At 48.4% G+C, this 22,642-nt stretch overlaps 1 protein-coding gene across 1 annotated transcript in view; it reads left to right on the forward strand.

Moving 5' to 3' along the window:
* LOC135897132 (voltage-dependent calcium channel subunit alpha-2/delta-3-like) overlaps positions 1 to 22,642 on the forward strand; it is a 197,675-nt gene that overhangs the window by 160,167 nt on the left and 14,866 nt on the right. The window contains exons 22-31 of the mRNA XM_070540876.1: positions 483 to 544; positions 2,178 to 2,257; positions 7,048 to 7,093; positions 7,202 to 7,353; positions 9,027 to 9,132; positions 15,897 to 16,010; positions 17,202 to 17,314; positions 18,252 to 18,406; positions 20,674 to 20,715; positions 22,044 to 22,106. Of these exons, the coding sequence (XP_070396977.1) occupies positions 483 to 544; positions 2,178 to 2,257; positions 7,048 to 7,093; positions 7,202 to 7,353; positions 9,027 to 9,132; positions 15,897 to 16,010; positions 17,202 to 17,314; positions 18,252 to 18,406; positions 20,674 to 20,715; positions 22,044 to 22,106 (933 nt within the window). The remainder of the gene's footprint in view (positions 1 to 482; positions 545 to 2,177; positions 2,258 to 7,047; positions 7,094 to 7,201; positions 7,354 to 9,026; positions 9,133 to 15,896; positions 16,011 to 17,201; positions 17,315 to 18,251; positions 18,407 to 20,673; positions 20,716 to 22,043; positions 22,107 to 22,642) is intronic.

Consider the following 22,642-nt stretch of genomic DNA (forward strand, 5'->3'; position numbering starts at 1 on the left):
CGAGCCCTCGACCGCCGTCACCTTGCTTGCGTATTCGCGTGTGTTTGCTAAGTCTACTTGAGGCAGTGTCATCCAGCGCCACTTGCTGGCATGGATACACGCGAACAGCCTCACCTGCGGTTCAAATGATGTTCAGCGTTCTTCCATGATGGCCGTGAGAGGAGTTGCCTAACACTTCCAAAAGGTATGTCTCGTACGCGAGCAGAAAAACTGTAGGAAGGGGTATATAGGCAACCGCCCCGGTATATTCCAGTTGGTAGAACAGCGCAGGCATTATTCGGAAGTTGTGGGTCCGGCACCCGCGAGCACCAGGTAGTACTGGTCCTGCCGCCGGTACTTTTCGAGCTTTTTTCCACGCTTTCATCTTCTTATACAATTGTTTATTTGAGATCGCACGGGAGAGGCCTTCGTCGTGGCAGTGGACACAAACAAAGGCCCCAGCCGATGGTGATGATGATGATGATGCTTTCTTCTGTTTCTAGAAACGGGTTGTGACCAGACGCCACAACTACCAGTACGGCGCCGTGCCGAACAGCTCGTTCTCGTGAGTATGCTGATATATACACTGGAAGGACGCTAGCGTCCTCTCGGTACGCCCTGAAACCTAGGTTTTATCAATGGCATTGTATACGTCGTCGTTGTGACCAAAGAAATGTGAGCGAATATTCCGATAGCCGATTCGAAGCCATCCTAGTCGAAATCAGTTGGAACCTTTTGCCCCAAGCACTTCATTAAAGGGTGCTACCTGATCCATATAGAGTTCAGTGCCTAAAATATCCTTAGAGATATTGGAAGTTCTTTTTGTTGGTTACATTTAAAACGCAATAAGAACAGCTTTTTGTTTTCGCGTAGTCATTATTGCATGTTATAACGTCCCAATGCGACAAGCTTCACCACTGAAGGTTCGGCTGTCCCAAAATTATACGCAAGAGCAAAAAACAACATTGAAGTGGCCAGCCTCTATACGAGTATACTGAATCAGCGCGTCGATAATTTAATGCTAGCTAGAACTGTCTACAGCTGTTTGTTTGCCCTTTTGTGTGGCGTGAAAATGTGAACCACTACACTAACGAACCAGGAAGTGTTCACGAAACTTATATATATATAACATCGAGGAAAGCAAAAAAATGGGAACTACTATGAAGTAGAACAAACAACTACTGGTGGCTGTATAATTGTGCGAGTTTTTACAATGGAAAACAAGCCTAAACCAGCTCCTGGTTAACAAGCGCGTAGATAGCCACTTGGTAGCCGGACCTGCGAGAAAAAGCGGCGGCGTAGCAGGATTTGTTCCCGCAGGATCTCCCATCCAAATTCGTATGGACGGAGAAACCGTTTCGTTCGGCAACCACTGCTCCCAATTTTATTAGGTTTTCATACCTGCCAACTATTCGGCTTTGGACAAGCGGTACGTGCGTTGCGACCAATTCTCCCGATTATACGGACAGGGCCATAAATTGTCCGAAAAATTTTTCAACTCACCGAAAAAAAAAGAAACCGCGTCGTGAAGCATAGCCGCACCATAATTATCATTATGGGCTAGGCACTTAGCCGAAGTCAAATTTAAATCCAAGTCATTTAGTGTAGGTAGGTTATGCCTAACTCAGTTCGCTTCATATCGAGACCTATTTCGTTGAGGAGTGCGCGTGAGGCAAACGTCAAATATGTGTTTTATAACAGGCGGTTATCTTAAGTTAGCTTTGCGGTTACACAGTGGTAGTTTTGGCTGAAGTATATTTAGAATGTAAAGGTGTAGCTGTCATGGGGCATATCACGCGTTTCTTAAATAAACTCGGGCGCATGCACGCCGTGTCCCCGGTCACATCACGGGCACCCAGATTCATATCATCTGCATTGAGGGCCATTCTGATCTGTTGCTGATGTTGGTGTGCACCCCCCCCCCTCCCAAAAAGAAAGTTGCCCTTCTTTCTTTCTTTTTTGCAACTCCCCCTCCCCATTGACGATTCTCCCGAATTTCGAGGGCACCCATTTTAGAAGGTATGGGTTCGTTTCATTTAAAAGAAGAAGAAATATAAATCTATCGAGTGCAGGGAGCATATTTTCTTTAAAACCGTCAATTGGTTTGCAAGAAAATTATTACGAATGGCAACGCTGGAAATTTGCCGGCATGGGATTTATTTTTATTTTCTTTTTTTTTTCTTCTTCTTTCGTTTCAGGTTCGGCATAGCTGTGCCGCAGCCGTACGGCTCCACCGAAATCCTGGGCGAGGTGCAGGTTCAATCAAGGGAAGAGGACTGTAAGTTCCCTCCTTGTGAGCGTGCGCGATACCGACACCACGCGGGCATTCTCTCCGCGGTCGTTTCACTTGAACAGCGCAACATTAGACGAGGGCTGATAACGACACGCGGGCGTCACAGGGCGAGTGCCGACCAATGGAAATGGTTATGGCGGCGTGATCCATAGTGCGCGGCCAGACATATCTACCTCATGAAGCGATCGAACATGAAATCCGAGGAAAGTATATGAGAAAACAAAAGTGTTAGGTCTTTTTTTTTCTACAGCGAAACATTTTTTGCCTGTTCCCTCCACATAGCGGGTACTGGCTAGTACTGTCTGGCCGATAATACAACTAGTTGGCCCTTAGGTATACGCCGCTGGATATGCGCCGGAATAGACATTTTGGTTTCGCGGTGTAGTGCCACTGGGCATTTTTTAGCACTGTGTATATATATATATAAGATTTCTTAGTCAATTCCCCCGAATGAGTGTGTGCGCTGGGCCCGATCGATTGACTAGAAGAACAAGACGCAAGAAGGGAAGAAGTCGATAGCAGATGACTTCAGAAGTAAGCTGTGCGTAAGTGAACAAGTTGGCAACAGGAGCCGCCGCCGAATGGGGAGGAAGACATTAGGCGAAGAAAGTGGGTACGAACGACTCTTGGAGGCAAACAAAAAAAACGGGACCGGAGCGTGCATTTAGCGCGAAGCGTTGAGTTACATATGTAGAAGTGAGGAAGCAGAAGTAAAGACTTTGTAACAGACGTCAGACAAACCTTCGCTTATAGCCGATTCCAACATACGCGTACGGTTCGCCATTTTTTATTGTATGGCCGAAGTAGTTATATGCGGTAATAGTGTCTTTAATCGACGAAACTGAAAGTTCCAAGGAAAAGAAAAGCAACTTGCAGTTTGATGAGAGCCGGACCCAGTGCTGTGCAATGGCTGTGCTAACTGAGCTTGCCTTCTAGCCGTCTGTCTACAGATGAAATGTACTGTGTCTTGTTAGTAGCCTTCTGGACAAGCCTCCGGAACTCCAAAATGCTTCGTTGTAAAAGCGGGCAATAGAGGAAGCTAAGTGCACTCAGCGAGAGAAAACCCTTATTTACCACGAATTCAAGGGCCACTTAGAGAAAGAAGTCGCCGATTTTCTTCTTCGCGTTGCATCCTATGTATTGTGCAACTTTTGGTTGGCCTTCAGCAGCAAGGTTGACGGCATCCTCCGCGATGAAACCCCGGTGTGACGCAAGATACAGCTGCGGAGCGTCGAATGCAGCCATTGCCCGCCTTGCCGGCAAAATTCTTGGTGCGTCTACAGGAAGGGTTTAGGGGCTGCCGTAGCTTCTGTGAAGTCCTGTCCTTCCTCGCGTAGTCTTTGCTATGGTGTCTAACGGCACCTTCATATCCGAACCGTGTCTCAGCGGCTGCAAAAGCAACGGCAGTGCCTCCATACACGTGAGTTCGTTGTAATGCCACGAACCAGCCGTCGGGAACTCTTACGTTCATTCGTTGTGAAGGTGTCACGATCCGCCCGAGTTCGTGAACGAGAGAGGACTCGAGGCACCCTCCGTTGAACAAATGCTCCGCAGCGTGGTGGTGATGAACAATGACTGACCGCCGAGCAGCTGTGCTCATCGGTGTTTATCGGTGCGGTGACCGCTGTTGCCTATCGAGCCTGGGACACCGATTCTTGCGGGCCAGCGGAGATTATGCCCGAGGGTGCGTCACATGCTTGTTACACCCCCTTACCCCCAGTTTGTTTGTTAACTAAAAGAAACAAACGTCCAAGCTGAGAGCATAAGGCTCTGCCGCCGTCCCAGACAAGTCGATGGTGCCTGCTGTCCAGGCGAGTAACGGTCCGGCGGACGGCGCGGTCGAGTACTCCGCCTGGGCACCGGTGTTAACGGGCTGACTGTGACAATGCCGGGTGCTTCCTGAGCCAGCCTCGCTTCGTCCGGAGGGTCCGCAGTGGTAGGCCTTGTGAGTGGCGCCGGACTTGACAGTGGCCCAACTGGCGCCGCACCATTGGCAACGCTTGCCGCCTCCGAGGTGGGTGGTGCTCCGCTGGAAACGACTGATGTTGCCGCTAGTCCTCCTGCGGGCTCGAACGTTGAAATGGCAGTCGAGGGTGCTGCCCTGGTCATGAGGCGAGGTCTAACATGGTCGTGGCCCCGTCTGACATGTGGATGAGCAGTGATGAGGCGCTGGCAAGAAACACCACCTTTCTGGCGGACCAGGGTGGGCCAGGATGGAAGTTCCTGGCGGGAACTGGAGCTCCCGACTCCGGCGAAGGCCCACGACGGAACCCTCTGTCAGCAGCCAGCTTCTGCTTCAGCTGCTTCAGGGTCACTGTGGATCGGAGGTCCGGATGCAAGACGTCCAAGGGTGTCTTGACCATCCGACCTAGCAGGTGCTCACAGGGGGCACGGCCAGTGACATCGTGGAGCGTGGTTCGGTACTGGAACAATATCCGAGCAATCTGCGTCCGGAAATCCCGTCCGGCTCCTTTTGAGCTTGCCCTTGATGGTTTGCACCACCCGCTGGGCTGCACCGCTTGAAGCAGGGTGGCACGGCGGAACCATCATCCGGTGGATTCCGTTCTTCGTCAGCCAGGCCAGGTACTCTGTGCTGGCGAAAGCAGGACCATTGTCGGACACTATGACGTCCGGCTACCCCTCGCCGGCGAAGACCTGTCGCAGTGCTGCAATGGTCGCGCTTGCTGATGGAGTGATGATAGGTAGAACCTCCACCTACTTCGAAAAGGCGTCCACCACCACCAGGAAGTAATGGCCCTTGAAGGGCCCCCCAAAATTCACATGCAGGCGAGACCAGGGTCTCTGTGGGAACGGCCAGGGGGTGATTTCCACATGACGTGATGCCCGCTTATGCTCCTGGCAGATATGGCAGCTCTGCAACACGTGAATGTCTGTTCCTCCCATGTCCGTGTTCTACGATTTTCTTCTGCTACAATTTTCTTCTGCCGCAATTTTCTTCTGCCTCGAGGCACCCTCCGTTGGACAGACGCTCCGCAGCGTGTTGGTGTTTGATGAACAATGTCTGACCGCCGAGCAGCTGTGCTCGACGGTGTTTATTGGTGCTTTCACCAATGTTGCCTACCGAGCCTGACAGACCACCTAGCCTGGCGGGCCAACGGAGATTATGCCCTATGGGGTGTCACATGCTTGTTACGTCAAAGTCGTTCTACTGACCTTCGCTGTAAAAACGTTTACAATACAAGGCAAATCTAGGAATTCCGCAAGGACATGCTGAATCATTCCTTATTCAGTTAGTTGCGTTGTAGAGACATTCGACTGTAACTACATGCCGAAAGGAACGCAGGGAGGTCTGTCATCCTAACTCAGCTGCTAGAGTACTGCACTACTCGTGCCAAGGCACGCCGATAACTGCTCCGCCCGAGCATGTCATTTTAGCATGTGAGGGGGCAAACATTCTTCGAGGATTGTAGCAGAAGAAAATTGTATTTTCTCCCGTGACGTCGTGCTCAGCAGCCTAACACCATAGCCGCTGAGCAACGACGGCGGAGTCAACCCTTCAAAAGTGCAGTCTTTAGCTTTTCGACGACCTCTGTGCCGGTTAACTCGTGATGTCACGACTATCACCGTCTGCAAGTTGACCTTTCTTCAAGATGCATTTCTGTTAATTAGGTATAACAGCATTATCGCAAATACATTCGCTTCCTTAATTTATGTCGCCATTACCGCTAAAAACGACATTTCAGTTTCCCTGTGCTTTCCTTGGCATTATCTGTTGGCCTAACGTACCCCCGTATTCTGGACCGTTCTTACACTCAACAGCCTACCTCGACTCAATACATTAAATGACAGTGCTGCCCCTCAGTAGAAGCGGTAACAGCGCTTCAGGATCGTTAATGGCAATTATTAAAACATGTAGCGTTTTAATGGGTCGAGAGCCGGTGTTGTAATCAACTCGGCAGAGTGGAAGAAGAGATTCGAATCGAGCACTGTTTGCATACGGGAGGCAGTTTCTTAATCGAGCCCCTTGGTTCCCTTCTCTTTTCTGGTCCGCTGCCTATGGTGGGTTCGATACGGCCGATGGCAATAGTAGCGATCGAGTTCAGTGTGTAAACAAGATTGTAGCCTTATAGAAGCCACGTTGGCCCGATGAGGAAACCAGTGGCTCGGGACGCCCTGTATTTGCCCTGCAAGCCACCTTCTCAAACGTTGGCCACTAGCTGCAGCATAAGATTACAACAGACGGCGTTTCATATTGTTCAGCGGTGACACCACTAAACGACCGCTGAGAATGTCCGTGTGGTAACTTGCATGCTGTGCACTCTCGACCGGTGAATCGCGTTAAGATCTCGGTGCAGCTCGTGTTACAATGCCAGACGTCATTAGAAACTGCGCCCGCACGGTACGATCCTGTTAAGTAAATTTGTGCGTAATGAAGCGTTTTTTATTTGTACTTTGTTTTCATGTAGTATTGTCGGGACACATTATATGAATGTTATTGTTCGTTTGAGAGATCTAGTGTAATGCTCTTGTGTAGCTTTGACAATTACGTCGCAATGTCATTGTGTGCGCATTAAGTGCAACGAACGCGTTTTTATACACAAGTCATCCGAATAGGTGTGTAGTAGTGCAACTGCACTGTACTTGCTGTTTACGATGCAGGAGTTGGCAGCACCGCAGTGGTGCGCCAACGCACTTTCATTGTGCACTACTACTACGAGTTGTACTAGGAGAGGTGTTTTTGGTTTATCACATGATTATGGTATTTGCCGTTGATACGAGTATGACGTTGAGCTTTCACTTTCTGTTCTTTGCAGGGAGGAAGTACTTCGAAGGAGAAAACTGGAGGGTTCATCCCGATTGGTATTTTTGTTGTTTTGACTCTTGCGTGAAATTTAAACGTACAATTCGAAAGGCTCAATACAAGGCTTCGTCTGACCGCTGTCCTTAAGCAATTGTCTTGCGTTTCAGGGAATACTGCGTGGACATCCACAGCACGTACGACACGCCCGAAACGATAATCAAAGATTTCCTCGAACGCGTCATGAAAGAACCCTCCGAAACAGCGGAGCGCTACAAGTGGAAGCCGGACTCCAAGAGGCAGTTCTACAACACCATGGTCTGTAAGTAGGCCGGCTCAAGAAACAACACCACCAAAAGCTTGCGCAAATGACTGTATATTCCGAACTCAAATGGACGCTAAAGAATATCACTAATAAGTTCGGACTAGGGCAGTTGGGGGGCTTCAAGACAGCGTTCTAAATTATTTTGAAAGAAAGACGAAGCTTCAAATTTCTGACAAAATTAACTTTAAATGTAACTCTTCTTACATTTCTCGCGCTAAACGCAGCGCCGACAAATCGATCTAAGGTGATCTATTTCAAGGTGTTCTCGCGTGTTTCACGGCTTTCCGGCATATTTGGGTGTATTTCATGTGCACAACTAGAACTCGGAACTTCCCAACGTTGCGGTTCTGCTCATTTTTCGAACGTATAGCGTACACCTTTTTTAGAAGTGAGCAGGCGAGGTGTCATTCATCTAGTGCAGTCGGCGAAAGTTAGTGACGTCACGAGAAACTGGCGCGCGAGAATTTCAATATGGCGTGTCGACCTTAGTCGTCTCAGGGAACTTTTTCTCCCGTACTGTATCTACACTCGAGGCAGCAGTGAATCATTCGCAGTTGCAGGAGTGAAATGAACTAACTTTTTAAATAATAAATTATGGGGTTTTACGTGCTAAAAGCATGATCTGATTGTGAGGCGCGCCATTGTGGGAGTCTCCTGAAATTTGGGCCGCCTGAGGTTATTTAACGTGCTCCTAAATTTAAGTACGTGGGTCTATTCGCATTTCGCCCCCATCAACAAGCGGCCGTCGTGGCCGGGATTCAATTCCACGGCGTCGTGCTTAGCAGCCCAACGTCATAGCCACTAAGCAACCACGGTGGGTGTGCACTAAGTTAGCCCAGCTTCACATTTCTCTGTGGAAGGGAACGGAAATCGGTATGGATTTCGAAAGCGCCCGTGTGCCAGGCATTGTGTGCACGTTAACAGAAAGAAACACTCAAACACGCGCACAAGCGGACAAAGATTAATCCTGATCTCCCACTATGACATTTCTTCTAACTGCGTCATTTGGTGCGTTAATTTAGAGGGGCACTACAGCTGAATTCGAAGTTGTAAAACTAAACTCCTGCAACGGCAAAACAGTCACGCTTACCACGTGAAACAACTTGTCAGCCCTCCACGCCCCCCTCCCCCACCACAAAGAAAATAGAAAAAGACGACAAAAAAAAACAGGAAACGAAAGACTTCTGGCAGTGCCACCTCGGCGTTCTCGCATCAGCTTTCTGTGACCTCACGGATTAACTAAATCGCCTCGGGTATACTTAATCGTTCTTTCACTAGAAGGCTACCTCGCATCTTAAAGGAACTGAAGGCTCAATCTAAAATGTTTCCAGAACTTTTCCTCGTGTCGGCACGAAGAGCCCCAATACTAGACGCTAACTAGAATTCCGTGACATTACAATGGCGAAACTAGCGCTTAGGTGTCACCGCGACATGGGAAAAAAAAAGACGAAAAAAACGGGAGTTTAGCCTTCATGCTCTCCAGTTACGATCGACATTTCCCCGCCAAATTATTGCGAGTAAAGCGTTGAACGAACGCTTATTGCTTATCCTCTTTTAGTGTATCCTTAGGCTCACGTTTACACGTCGTGATTCTCTAACCACGGCGGTATCCCCTAGCAACGCGTCATTGCGCCAGCGATCGTCATTCGGCGTGCCTCTGTGCTGCGCAGGTGACAAGGACCTTGTCCAGAGCCTGGTGTTCGATGCCAAGGTGACCAGTCCGGAGAAGATCATGGCCCGCCAACCTTCCAAGCAGCTCTACTCCCATGTTTCAAAGTAAGCGCCGCCGCTTCGTTCGGCCTGTCGTTACGCGGACGCGTCTGAGCTGGCTTCAGGGACTACTCCTCAAGGTTACTTCATCGGTGTTACTGTGACGTACTGACGAACGCATTCAACAGACCTCGATTTGTGAGGGGGCATCGCTGTGACTTAGCAGATATGAGACTGCCGTTGCCGCACTGGGTGGACGGATCGAACCCCGACCTTCGGCGTCCGCACTTGGTTGAGTCAGGTTTACTTCAGTAAGTTTGGTGGGGAGTTATCAACACATCGTTGAAACATATTCCAGCAGGAAAGGCCAGGGTTTACCGAAAGCTAACGGATGGATCTCGTGTGATTACATAAATAAGATAATTACAAAAATGGGAACAAGCAGTAGCAAAATATCGCGCGTTATTTAATAAAGTTCGTGCGCGGCTTGATTTGAATGTTAATCAGTAGGCGACGTCACATTAACTTACTAACATTAACACATTCACACGGCGTTGCGAAAAACAAAGCTAAATTGTAAAGTCGTTTTCGCTCGAATCACAGCTTTGTTTGCATTATTAACGGCCACATTTGCAGGCACTGTGGTGACCCTATTTGACTGCGTCATTTTGTAAAAACCGACCTTGAGGCCTAGCTCCCTTAAGCAAGCTTGGCAACAGAGAACTTGAAGGCGGCTGGTAATTGAGCGAAGGTTACGAAACTCCCTTTCTACGAGTGAAATCTTGATCAAGGCCACACTGAGCACGAATTTATCAGCGTCAGCTTAATTGATCGCAGTGCTCGCCATTGTCGCACTGACCGGAGCATTCGGAGCGCCTTTGTGGCACCGACGTTTCCGCCCCCTCCCCCCCCCACAAAAAAAAAAGACTACGCGCGCCTTCAAGTTATCTGTCTATCGCTCTAAACTAAATGGCGGCAAAATTTTGAAAAGTTCGTTGTTACGTTCTACGGAGAGCGCAATTCGGCGCCTCAGTCTGAAATGTGAATAATGAACGAAAATTCGTTTTAAAGAAAGGCGTACTCTCCCGATAAAATCTAAAGTTTTGCGGGCATGTATGTTCCTGCTCTTTGAAATTTATCGCGAAATACATTTGCCGCCATTACTATATATGCAGTTCTCTGTAAAAAAAAAAGTTCCTCTAAAGGTGCAACTTTGATGGAAAACGTTTCTGCATCAACTGCACTTGCTGCAGGAATGTTGCTGTGAGTACTTGATACAGATCAGTTTTTCAGGAATATATATAACAAATATGAGAAAAGCAGTGCTTTATTTTTTTATGTAAAGTCAGGGAGTTGCCTTGGACGAACTGAGACACGACCCAATAGTGTTTTCTGGCGTTTTGTCTTGCATGAGTGTGCGTTGCCGTTTTCGTGTGTGTTACAACAAGAGTAAGACAGCTGCAACACGACGTTGCCTATAGCGTGCGCAGTGTGGTATACAATTTTTTATGTGCAGTGTAATAATAATAATAATAATTTAAACGGATATAACCACGCCCACCTGTGGCGTGTTGTTGTCACTGATAAAGCGAGAGCGACGCCAAGCCTTTCCTTGAGAATATTTGACCGTATTGAAAAACAGTTTTAGAGGAAAAGAAAAAAAAAGAAGACTGAAAGATTATATGTCTAAAAAGAGGATTTAACAACACACACTGTTTTGGCATCATTGTGTGTGAGCGCTGTTTTTTCGCACTTAGCTTGTTTGGTATGTGCTTTGCATGCCACTTTGATACCAGTGCATATTCGGCAGTGTTGACCATAATTCAGCGTTCTGTAACGGTCGCTCGACCAAAACAGTGTGTTTTCATCGAGCGGCCATTTTAATACCTCTTTGTTGAATGCTTCGTGTGCTTGTGCCCGTTGGTTGCCTTCTAGTCTGAAAAAACTGCAAATAACTTCGTTTCCCTTAATTTTTTTTCATAAGAAATCATTCTGCCCCTGCGATATCCATGCACCGAAGTGGAGATAACGGCTCGTTCTGGCGGCCATTTTTTTTTCTCACCGTTTGTCGCTATTTGGTTCCCTTCGACGAACCGCGATGATGTCAGTGCCTCAGCTTCGCTCGAAATGTAAGTTATGGTATTCTGAAGTTTTAGGCACGCACGTTTTTCGCGCTTACCTTAGAGATTTGGTTAGCTTTAAATTTCGGTCCGAAAATCAGCACCATTGACCGTTATAGATTTGTTATGTCAACGGAGTTTTATTTCTCTAACTCCGCGTATTGCCGGTTTCGTTTCAACGAATGAACAGATTGCTCCGGCGCCTCAGCCCATGTATAATTCGGAGGGAAGCATTTTTCTTCAATGGTGCTGATTCTTCAGCAATCACGCTGTTACGTTGGTTTAGGCTAATAAAACTTATATGACAGTGAAAAATAGATTTCATAACCAATGTCTAAATTTTCTCTCATTCTTTTTTTTTGGGGGGGGGGGGGGGGTTGCCTGATGACAGGGCGTGTAGGGGGGGGGGGGGGGGGGGCTTCCAAGACTGCCTCCTAAAACGAATGTGTTAGACATGTTATCGTTAAAAGTAGCATTGAAACTCTATAATAACAACAATATTGGTTTGTCTGAAAGCGTACGTGCGTGCACTTGACAGAGAAAGAAAACAGCATTGACATAGCAGCCATGTTTGAATAGCATAGAATACTAATTAAGTCTGGCCCTACAAAAATGTGCAGACGCACCGGGAGCAATGCGACACAGCTTTGCCTGTCGCTGCCCCGGGCACCTGAGTCGTTCGTGTATGGTGCGAATAAACAGCACAACTTAGCACATGGCAGTGCAAGACACCTGCCTCATAGTATTATATGCATTGACAAAGAATATCATAATCATAAGTATAGTGGTATAATATGGTAATAATACACGCAAGATAACAAGCATGATTTTATTTGACGCCTAAATAGCTTGAGATTTCATATCGTAAGGCAGAAGGTGTGCAAAAGGGAAACGGTCAGAAAAAAGTAGTTATAGCATGTTCATTTAGTCGACAACCGTACTTACTTCAAAAGCTTGCTCCGGAATTTCCCGCCCAGTTCGTGTACGTTGTCGTTAGAAGCGTCCTTTCCGGTGTGCATGTTGCTCTCCTGTGTGCCGTCTTTTGCTAGCTGTACTTTTCAGACGAAACGTGCACGAGCCACGATAACCAACATTCATATTCCCTATAAGTAGGGAAACATTGGCATTTCCATATTATTTACCTGTGATGTCAGAGATTTTGACTAACACTGCCCAGACGTTCTTACAATCGCTCTATTAAATTAAAAAGAAAATCATTGTTGCATGCCATTGACTCAATCATGTACAGAGCCAGTGGGCCGCACATTTCTCGTGTACAAATGTCAAAGACACGTAAACATCTTAACGTTTCTCTGTGCACGTAACTAGTTATAAAATCTATAAGCCAACCGGCTCGCTCTTCACTTGGTTGTGTTTCGGACGCGGAGTTTGAATTCTGAGAGTTGAGCCGGCGCTTGCGCGAGTGCGACACAGAAGCATCAGCGTGTGCTTCCTACCGTATCGTATTCCATTTTGCCCTGTACGAGGAAATAGTTCCTGGAGACTTCATCGCGGTGTGTACTTGTCTCACCCAGGCTGCCCGTGTGAATTCAATCGCCGCTCTTACGAAGGCGTCAGCTATCGGATTGTCTTACGCAGATTGACAAGGAAGATTATCTCGTATACCGGACATTCCGTTGTCGATTTGTGCATCGAATCGGGCGCTCGAGAGCGATGGAGCCATATGGCGCAAGTGCTCCTTCTTTATCATAATGGAAAATTACATATTCAGTCCAGGCACCACTGGTGGCGGTTTGTTTTTTATTAATATTTTTCACTTACATCAAATAAATTAGGTCGTATTTTGTTTTCTAGTTATATCAAGCGATGATATCGTAACTTCGAATAGGTTGCTGCTGCGAATGAGTCGATTCGCCGACCACACGGGGGCGTGGATATCGACGTTTAAGACAAACGTGCCCACGTGCAGTCGATGCTTTTGTGTCGCATTCTCGCTAACGCGGCTGGCATCTGTGCCTGTGTGTAGCGGCGTTCGTTTTTGTTTTGCTCTGCTTCCACCCCCCTCTCCCTTCAATTTTTACCAAACTTATAAGCTGCCGGTCGGTAAGTATGAAATGCTTACAGGAGTGCCAGGTAAGAAAACTTCCTTACTCCACTAACCATAATCTTTCTTTCCCTCCTGTGCGTTATACGTTCTTCTTAGATCTCTGGGTCGTGTCTCAGTTTTTTTAAAACTTGAGCTGGAGTAAACTCTCCTGAATATTTTTTCATTAAAGTAAGAAAAAAAAGGAGAGATACTAAATGGTGTTGATACGGGTTGTACGAAGGACCGTTCGAACGCGGCTGCGTAGTGACGAGCACCGAACCGAATGCGAATCGAATATTACAAAGCGAATTCGAGAGACGAGCAAGGTAGACCGTACTTACGGGAAAGTCAGAGAGGACGGTCTGAATAGACCTGTCGTAGCGCACTCGGGAAAGGGAAAGCGGAGCAAAAATTACGGAGATGAAGAGTGAGGAGGAGAAGGGAAAAAAAAGAGTGGAAGCGTACGTGCGTACCTTAGCGCACCGACTCTACTAAAACCATATTCGTCCAGTCCCGTAGCACGCATGTAGGGATCATAGTAAGGGGTATGAGGGTAGCTGCATGGGTTTGTTAGTATGGCATCTTGTACTTTCTTGTAGCGCAGCCAGAACGTCAAGAACTGGGAAATGCACACTAGGCAAACACACAGCGCTGTGCATTTGCCTAATGTGCTTTTCTGTGTCCCTGTCATTCTCCGTTCGCTTCGACAAAGTAGAAGATGCAATAAGACCGCTATCGTTTGCCTTCCAGTTGAAAAATCGGGCCATGGACCGAGAGCGGTGCCGTGCGATCGTCTCCGCCCTGTGGCGCAGGGGAGGAATCGGTTGGGTGCGCATCTCTGAGGCGCATATGCTGGCCAAATACACTATATGTGTTCTAAACGAGGCAGAACTTCACAGTAACGAGGAAGCTTGAAGTGAACAGCAGTAGTCCAAGAAGCAATGTCGCCGGAGTCAGCGTTTCGGCAAGGGTACTCCCCTCTAACATTGACTCCATCGACATTCCCGGTTCGACCACTGCTGATCAATACGCGCTAGCATGCTAGCGTATCGAGCACCTGAAAGTGCTCCATTCAAAATGTTTGCTCTCAGTCGATGAATTGAACATAACAGCGGGTGTAAAGGCGGAAAGCTCAGTTGAACGCAAACTGAATGCGAAGTCATTGATCATTAAATAGCCACCGCATGCCGCTGAAGTAGAAATCGAGCGTGAAGTATCGATTCTACTTGATGAAACTTCAATACGTCTGCCCCCTCAGAGGACGCAAGTGGCGTGTTAATAAAAATGAAGGTCGAATTACGAAGTCGACAAAAAAAAAAGAGTGAGCACAATCCCAATCGAACCAGTACGAGGCCTGAACTGAGGATGCCGGCATCTGCCAGTTGTTTTTCGCTTATCAAACGGCAATGAATAAGCATTAACGTGAGCCACCTGGTCATTTTTATTGCGTACATTCGTGGTCACGTGATGGAAACGTGCAAAATAAATCTATGAACTAACCTTAACGGAATATACCTTCCAAATATTCTCGCAGCGGATCTGTCACCGGATATTTACGATACCCGTGCCTTCTACGCACGAAGGTAACCTCCTTACGGCGGCTTTTCTGGTGCTACTTTTTGCTTACTGTTACATAAGCGCTCAAAATTGGTACAGTCGTTGCGATGACTGCGTGGAATGATTCAGTTCTGATAATTCGTTACTCGAAGCTGTCGGGCCTTCGCACAACCCTGAAGTCAACCACCGCAGAGAAGGAAAGCTTCGTCCTCGCACAATCGCAATGTCCAAGGCAAAACCCACTTTCATGCTGAACCCTGATGTTTCTAACCTCTCGTTATGTGTTTGGTGTGTGTGCATTAGCCCACTTCATAGGCTACTGGCCTTATTGCCCAGGTAACGTGACCCTTTCTACCGCGTTTTCCAGTGTCTAACGCATGTCCCAGAGAGTCGAGAATGCAGTCTGCACGCCACTCTTATTCCTAGAGTTGGAATTCCTGTGAACCAAGCAAAGTTTAACGTTCTTTCTCCAGGGTGCGCTTTGTTTCTGAATTTTGTGGTAGGATTCAAATGCGAGAGAGAAATAGCTTCACCTATTGCTTGACAGCTAATGTTCCTCTGAACTGCAAGTATTACGGCGTTTACGCTAAGTTATCGCCTTTAATTGAAAGACATGTGCGGAAATTCCGACTAACGAAGCAATTTGCTGACAGTTAACTGTCAAGACTAAGTTAACTATCTGGCAGGCCAGAATTCCAGTGCCTCTTCTCCGTTATGCATATTGGAAAGCAGGTACGTACTTCGTGATTAACTTGTCGGAAATGTAGCAAAACATAATTATTGCATGTAAAATCAAGCATGTGGGTTGCGGTTCGCTTTTGGAAATGTATAGGGAGAAAATCTAGAAGAAAGAAATAAAATTCTAATTTTTTTTCTTTTTTTCTTAATCGCATTCCTTAAATGCGATGCAATCAGCTCCCGACGTAATGTGTGATGATCCAACTACCATTTAAGGGAGTTTGGGTAGTAGGATACTTGGCTAAGCAGCGCATGCAATGTCGTGATAACAAGGTGTAGGTTTGCCGAATGGTGCGTAACGTTGAAAACGCACTTCGAGTGGCTTGTGTGAAAGCATGCTGCCTTGCGGGTCGCGCGACCACTCGCAGAGACACGACTTTCAAGAGCAACGGCATCGTGATGACTTTTGTTGCAACGAGGAGCGGTTTGCTGCGGTTCACGGACCACCGTAGCGAAGAGGAGAAGAACAGCAACTCCGAAAGGTGCGTCGACGAGTGAGTGGGCGAGTGGGCGGGTAAGTGTGTGGTCGAGTGTGAGGGACCAGGTAACTCCGAGTTAGCGAGTGAGTGAATGGGCTAGTGAGGGAGTGGATTTGCGTGTAAGTATACCAGTGATTGACTGAGTGAGTGGATGGGCAGGCGTAGGAGCATGAGAGAGTGGATGTCAAAGATGGAGGTAAGCCAGCTGTTGGGCAAATCAACGGACAGAGTTCGTTTGTAAAGAGGGGAGTATACGTAGATTGGTAAGCCTATAGACAGGCAAATGGGTGAGTGTATAGGCAAATTTGTGGGTAGGCGTGTAGGTGGACAGGTAAATGTAGGCGAGTGAGAGGGATGGACGCGTAAAGGTGCAGGCTTACGAGTGGATGAACGGGTGGACGAGCGTGGGTGTACGACTACGAAACCTGGTTAGCGGAATCGTAAATGTCGGTATATGCGAGATAGTGGATGATTGAGGTTAACGATGAAACTTGAGAACTAGCTGTTTAAGGACCGCGAAAAAGGGGGGGGGGGGGGGGTGTGAGCGACGGAACGAAAATGCTAGTCGGTAAATTAAGAGGCAGAAATATAGCGGCGCTGACAAAAAAAAAAAGCCGGAGAGAGACAGAGAAGGGTGAAAGGAAAGGCATGGAGGGTAACTAGACTTAGCCCAGTGTGCTACTCTACATGTGGAGAGGGAAATAGGTGAGAGAGTGAGAAAACATGAGTCTATATCGCATTTTCACATGCGCTAACCTAGGTGCGGCATGTCTACAGTCGGGTCTGGCGCTCAAGTCCGTTGGCTTCAGGTACCGAAGAAGCGCTTGAGTGGCTTTCTGGGCTGATGAACTGTGAGGTCAGGCTCCCAAGACCTTCGCTTCTGTAAATGGTCTATCGTCCAGACTGTTCAGGTATAGCGGATATCGCAACTGTGATCAGGAGGAAGAGTGCAGTTGGGCAGGTCGTGTAACATCAGGGGCTTCGTAGAAAAAACATAACGGGCACTTCTGCATTTGTATACGTTGTGACTCAATCACTCTTACTGCACGGCATATACGCCCTCATAGCCCCCCCCCCCCCCCCCCCTCCCCCGCCCATCGCGCTCCTTAGGCCCACGTAATGCCGTGAAACAAAAAGCCTGTGCGGCAAGTCTATGAAAAGTAACTGGAGTGCCTTGGCTGTTTCCCTTTCTAGACCATTCTACGAGCTTCACACCCGTGCTATTGATGAGCTGTTTTATCGACGCGCCGTCGACTTTCACCAGATCAGCAACACCTCCTTCATATACTCAGTTCCGTTCGACGCCGGTAAGTACGAACTGCACCTCGAACTGTTCGTTTGCACTTTGTATAGTGTCATGAGCGCAGAAGCTGGGCACATGGCATGACGCGTGCATTAACTCATCCCTGTAAGCGCTACGTCTTGTAGTCACTTGTTGCTCTTCCAACTTTTCTTTTTGTTTTTGCTGGCAGCGTCCTCTGACAGGGCTGTTGACAATAAGTTTATTGAAGTAGACCGAAGTCACGGCAGCCACGAAGTATTCCTTAAAATCGCGATTTTCTCATAGCGAACGAGACGGCTTTTGCCGAAAATTTTTAAAATAATTTTTGAAGCCGTTTCGTGAATGACACAATCAGGCGCTAGTCGCTTTGTAGCAGCTGGCGCTCCTATCGCATACCCGCCACTTCGAACTCGTCTAAGTGGACATCTCTATAACCGGAGCGATGAAGCTACGAAGGCTCGAAATTGGTGCAGAAACCTTCGACGACGATTGCCAATGTAAATGAATAGCCGAACGCTATACAAGCAAGCTAATCACTTTATTAAAGGAAGGACGGGCTATCGAAGGCGCTTATTTGGCGCAACGAGAACATTCACGTAGCCTTTGTTGTTCGATTGCGTATTTCCGCGGAGTACGGAGCCGCTAACCAGCGCATCCGTAGCGGTACTACAGGCGGAGAGCACGTGCGTCTCGAAGAACTTCGATAGATGGCGCTCGTTGCCGAACGCGTCTCGCCGTGCGTGAGCGCGTGCCGTTCGCATCATCGCACTTGTATCGGCAGTGAAAGTCCGGCCACCAACTCTGGGTGTGGACGCAGACCTTAGCCTCCACCGACGGGCCCTTAGCGCTCCTTTGTGCTCGCTTTGCGTTCTTTCGCGTGCCCGGCGGTTGGCGTCCCCCGACGCTCGGTAACCCTTAACCGGAAGCTCTCACCCGCCCAACTTCGCACTGACTCTTCGCAGGTGCCCGGTACGCGGCCAACGACAACAGCCCCGTCTACGTGACCGGTAGCCGCGCGGTGTTTCTCGGCACGGAGAAGAAGGCCCCGGCGGCCGTCGTCGGACTGCAGATCAAGCACTCGGTCTTCGAGGAGAAGTTCCTCAACATTTCGTCCAAGGTGTGTGTGTGTGTGTGTGTGTGTGTGTGTGTGTGTGTGTGTGTGCGGGCGTGTGTTTGTGTGTGTGTGCGCGTGTGTGTGTTTGTTTGTGTGTGTGTGTTTGTTTGTGTGTGTGTGTGTTTGCGTGTTTGTGTGTGTGTGTGTGCGGGCGTGTGTGTGTGTGTGTGTGTTTGTTTGTGTGTGTGTGTGTGTGTGTGCGCGGGCGTGTGTGTGTGTGTGTGTGTGTGTGTGTGTGTGTGTGTGTGTGTGTGTGTGTGTGTGTGTGTGTGTGTGTGTGTGTGTGTGTGTGTGTGTGTGTGTGTGTGTCATAGCCCGCAGACGTAGCCGAGGCCAGGGTGGCAGGTCCGTCCTTCCGGAGTGCGACGGACGAAGGAACCTACAGACAGCAGAAAACCCGCTCTTACGTGGCATGAAATGTCCACTCAACCACCACGCGAAGGAAAACGGCCAGGGCTGAGAAACGGTCGAAGCGAAAAGTTTGTGGTCACAATAACAATCACCTAACGTTCGTATAACATTCATATCAAAGCTGCCTTCCTTGCTTTGTGGGGTAGGTAGAGACCACTTTTTTTTTTCAGACGGTGGCGATCGAAGCTGGTGTTACGGACTTTGCACCGCTGCACCACTATTACGACTTTGTGGTCCCGTAGCGCTCGTCACCCGTTTCGTGACAGAGCGTTGGTAGCGAAGACTCCGAGCCAGGCGTCGATGAGAATAACGAAAGGGATTTTATACATTATATACAGGTCATTGTACAGGACAAGATCGGATCGGCACTGGGGCCGAGAGCTCACACAAGCGCTACTGTTCCCGCACGGCGACGTCCGGCGAAAACGCGTGACACATCTCACCCCAGTCGGGAGCGACACTGTCTCCCGGTGGGTCGGCGGATCCTGTTTTCGAGGCGGCCTCCTCGCCGCTTTATAATCCCCGAGAACCATTGTCACTCAAACGGCCCAATACAAAGTCAGCACACAACGGTCGTCCGAGAGGTCCAACCAGCGACCGCGCTGGCCACCCGGTTCAAAGTTCGCGCGCGCGGTGACCCCCAGGAAAAGGGAGGTGCGGCGCCGGGCTGTCTGGCACACGCTGACACGTCTGATCACGTCGCCTGTCGATGCTTTTCCCGCAGGACACCGCTGCCTGACGGCTCAGCATCTGACTTGTGAAGGGAGAATTTGGGCGCTCGCAGGATAAATTCCGCATCTTGCAGATTCGGAATCCGGGCTTGTGGTAATGGCACAACACTGGCAGTTGTTCCGTCTCGGCGTCTTTTGCGATGCCACTAGAGCAGGTCACGAGACATCCGACAAAAAACTGGCGTCGCCCAGAAACGCCAGGAGTATTTGGGAAATTTTCTCACTGGTTGCGGTGGGCACTTCTGGGTACACAAAGTGCCGCAAATCACGCATGCGGAAGGTGCTTGCTATTCAAAACTGTCATCCGCTCAGTTCTAGCATGATCCTAGAAAGGACCGCAATATTCATATCGCGCTTCACGGGGACACTGAACTTTGCCATATTCAGCACCCTGTACTTCGTATTGTCATCTCCATTCGGTCTCGGCCTGGAATATGCTAGTCTCCTGGTTGGGCCAGATGTTGGATCGACCTCGCCTGAATGGTGTTTGACCTAGATTTGATACCCGGACCAAGACTAAATTTTCTGACTCTGCAAAGCTTTCTTTCTGATATACCCGCATGAATTTCCCTAGTAGCTTCGGGCTGCAATCGGGTGGGCGACAATTTTTTTTTCCTTTTATGAACCTCAATCCACCTTTCCGCGCTTACGCTGAACTGATTGGCCACATTCGGTCTTTACTATTTAGTCCCTCAAGAAACATGTCCTATTTCAGCATGATGGCTTCAGCGTGGCGAAAAGCTCATCGTCAGCTATTTGCTGACTAAGCCATGGTCAGGTTATCACGGCTATGTCAGTGCTGCTGCCCTAGACGAAGTCTTGAACAACATGGCCCTCCTCCCCCCCCCCCTTCATTTTCTATAAACTACAATGAGCGTGAAATGGGCAGCTCCCAATGGAGGGCTTTTCTGGATACGCCCCTGGTTAGGACTTGAACAAGGGATTTGGTTGTGTATTCTTCGGTCATATTCGTGTCTTATGCGTTGCGCCCATTCGCTGCCAACGTCATCTTTGTTTATCTTTCTTCTTGCGCAATTCACAATGTAATTAGAGTTTCCGTAAATAGTGCGCTAACTTCTCGCCTGTCTTTTTTCTTTCCCTCTTCTTTCTTTGAAATCCTTGTTGCAGTGCGAGAACCAGAAGCCCTGCTTGTACACCTGCGGAAACGAGGTATGTTGACACAGCTGCCACTTCGCAGCGCTCGGCGCTAATTTGCCTCAATTAGCGCTGGACGCAGTCTGAGCTCGACACTAATTTGCCGCAGCAAGCGCGCAAGCGCCTACGTATACGTGCCCGCTGTTTGAAATCAGCACTGCCCGAAACACCTCGCATTGTAGTACGTACGTGTTATATTGGTGCGTGCAGGGAAACGGGGCTGAAATTTGAAAGCGGAATATTTGAACACGAGTTACGTCGCTTATAATTGGACCCTAATCTTGTGTTTGTTTATTTTGTTGGAACTGACTATAGTGAGCGGGCCCTTCACAATAGCCAGAACACTATCGTGACGGTGTAGAAACAGCCGATGCCTAACCTGTGTAATAGCAGACATTCCCGTCTGGTTTTATGGTGCGCCATGACATGTTCACGTTACTTGGCTTACGTAGCCTTATGCAGTGTTATTTTTCTAGCTTGACTTCTGCCGTACTTGTTATTTTCCGCTAAGCTTTGCCACAGCGCATGACACGGAGGGCTCCTGCTAAGGGGAGCGAAGCGACCCGTGCCATAGCCTATGTTTAGGAGGAGGGGGAGGGGAGGGGGCTGTTCGGTAGATGCCGTTTTAGTGACCGCAGACCAAATAATAATTACTCATTGTTACTGTGCGTCCCCCGTTAGGTGGGCCAACCACTGAAAACGGAAAAGCGCAACTCAGGGAACACAACATGTGATGGAATAAAAAGGGGTCCCCTAACTTTAGCAGCTACACAGTGAAGGGTCCCTTCATAATAGCGCATTGGCTATTATGGCAGCTCCCCCCCCCCTACACTGTCGTGCCTGTGTTATTCCTGTTCCTAAACAATGGCGCTTGCGCATACGTTTTGTTGGGCAAAGAGCAGGTGGATTTGAAATTATTTTCTTCTTGTAAACCATATCTGAATCAAATTAACACCTTAGGATATTGAACTATGGGGGGCATAACCGCTAGAAAGAGACTAGTATTGCAGATATTGGAATTATCTCGAAAGAAATTATTTTGAAAATAATAGTTTAATACGTTGGAATGATTGAAGCGGTGGACCCTTTTATGGAACTCGGGTTGTGTAACCGGCAAGGTTATGAATTCCAATTGAGCCATCCTGAGCCCAGTGAAGTGCTAAGGGGTAGATCTGCTGGCGAGCTTAAGGGAAGCCCAAGCTATCAAGGCGGAATTTCTAGCTAAACCTAAGTGTAATCAAAATTCTCGAAATATTAGAAAGGAAACCAAAAAATATCGATAGACTTTGCTCAAACCGAAAGTCACTGCCGTTCTAACAGCTTCTTTCTCTTGCTTCTCACAGGCTTTGGACTGTTTCCTGTTAGACAACAACGGCTTCGTCATCGTATCGAGCAATCGCAGCCAAGTGAGTCAATAATCCGCGCATGCGCATGAACCGAAAGCTTTAATTCGGTGCAGTGCTATAGTCGGCGCATCACAAATCGCAAGACTAGTCCCGCGGAAGCCCACAGCGCTTGTGCGGTGTCCCTGGGCTTCGTCGATTAATTTGCCCTCGCGCCGGGATCTGCTGTAGCCTACGGGTTAGCTCGGATAGTGGAGAGGCCAACCGCCCCGGAAAGGCGTTGGTTTCGATGTTGATCCCCGGACCCGGACGAATTCTCCAAGTACGACGCTTTCTTCACGAGAGACCCGTATGGCTTTCCCTTTTAGCTTCTCTTCAGCAACAGTGGATGATGATTTTATCCCTTTCACGAATGAGTTCGTGCGCTAAGATTTTACGTGCACTTGGACAGCAGGGGAGCCAAAGATGCACTCGTGTGACGTGTCTGTGTCATTTCACCGCTGAGATCCTTGTTGACTGCAAGCATTCTGCAAATATATGATGGTTTTCATCAGGATCTTCTACCCGCCGTGGTGGCGTAGTGGCATTGGTGTTGGGCT

The sequence above is a fragment of the Dermacentor albipictus genome, chromosome 6 (assembly GCF_038994185.2).
Source record: "Dermacentor albipictus isolate Rhodes 1998 colony chromosome 6, USDA_Dalb.pri_finalv2, whole genome shotgun sequence".
In the NCBI taxonomy this organism is placed as follows: Eukaryota; Metazoa; Arthropoda; class Arachnida; order Ixodida; family Ixodidae; genus Dermacentor; species Dermacentor albipictus.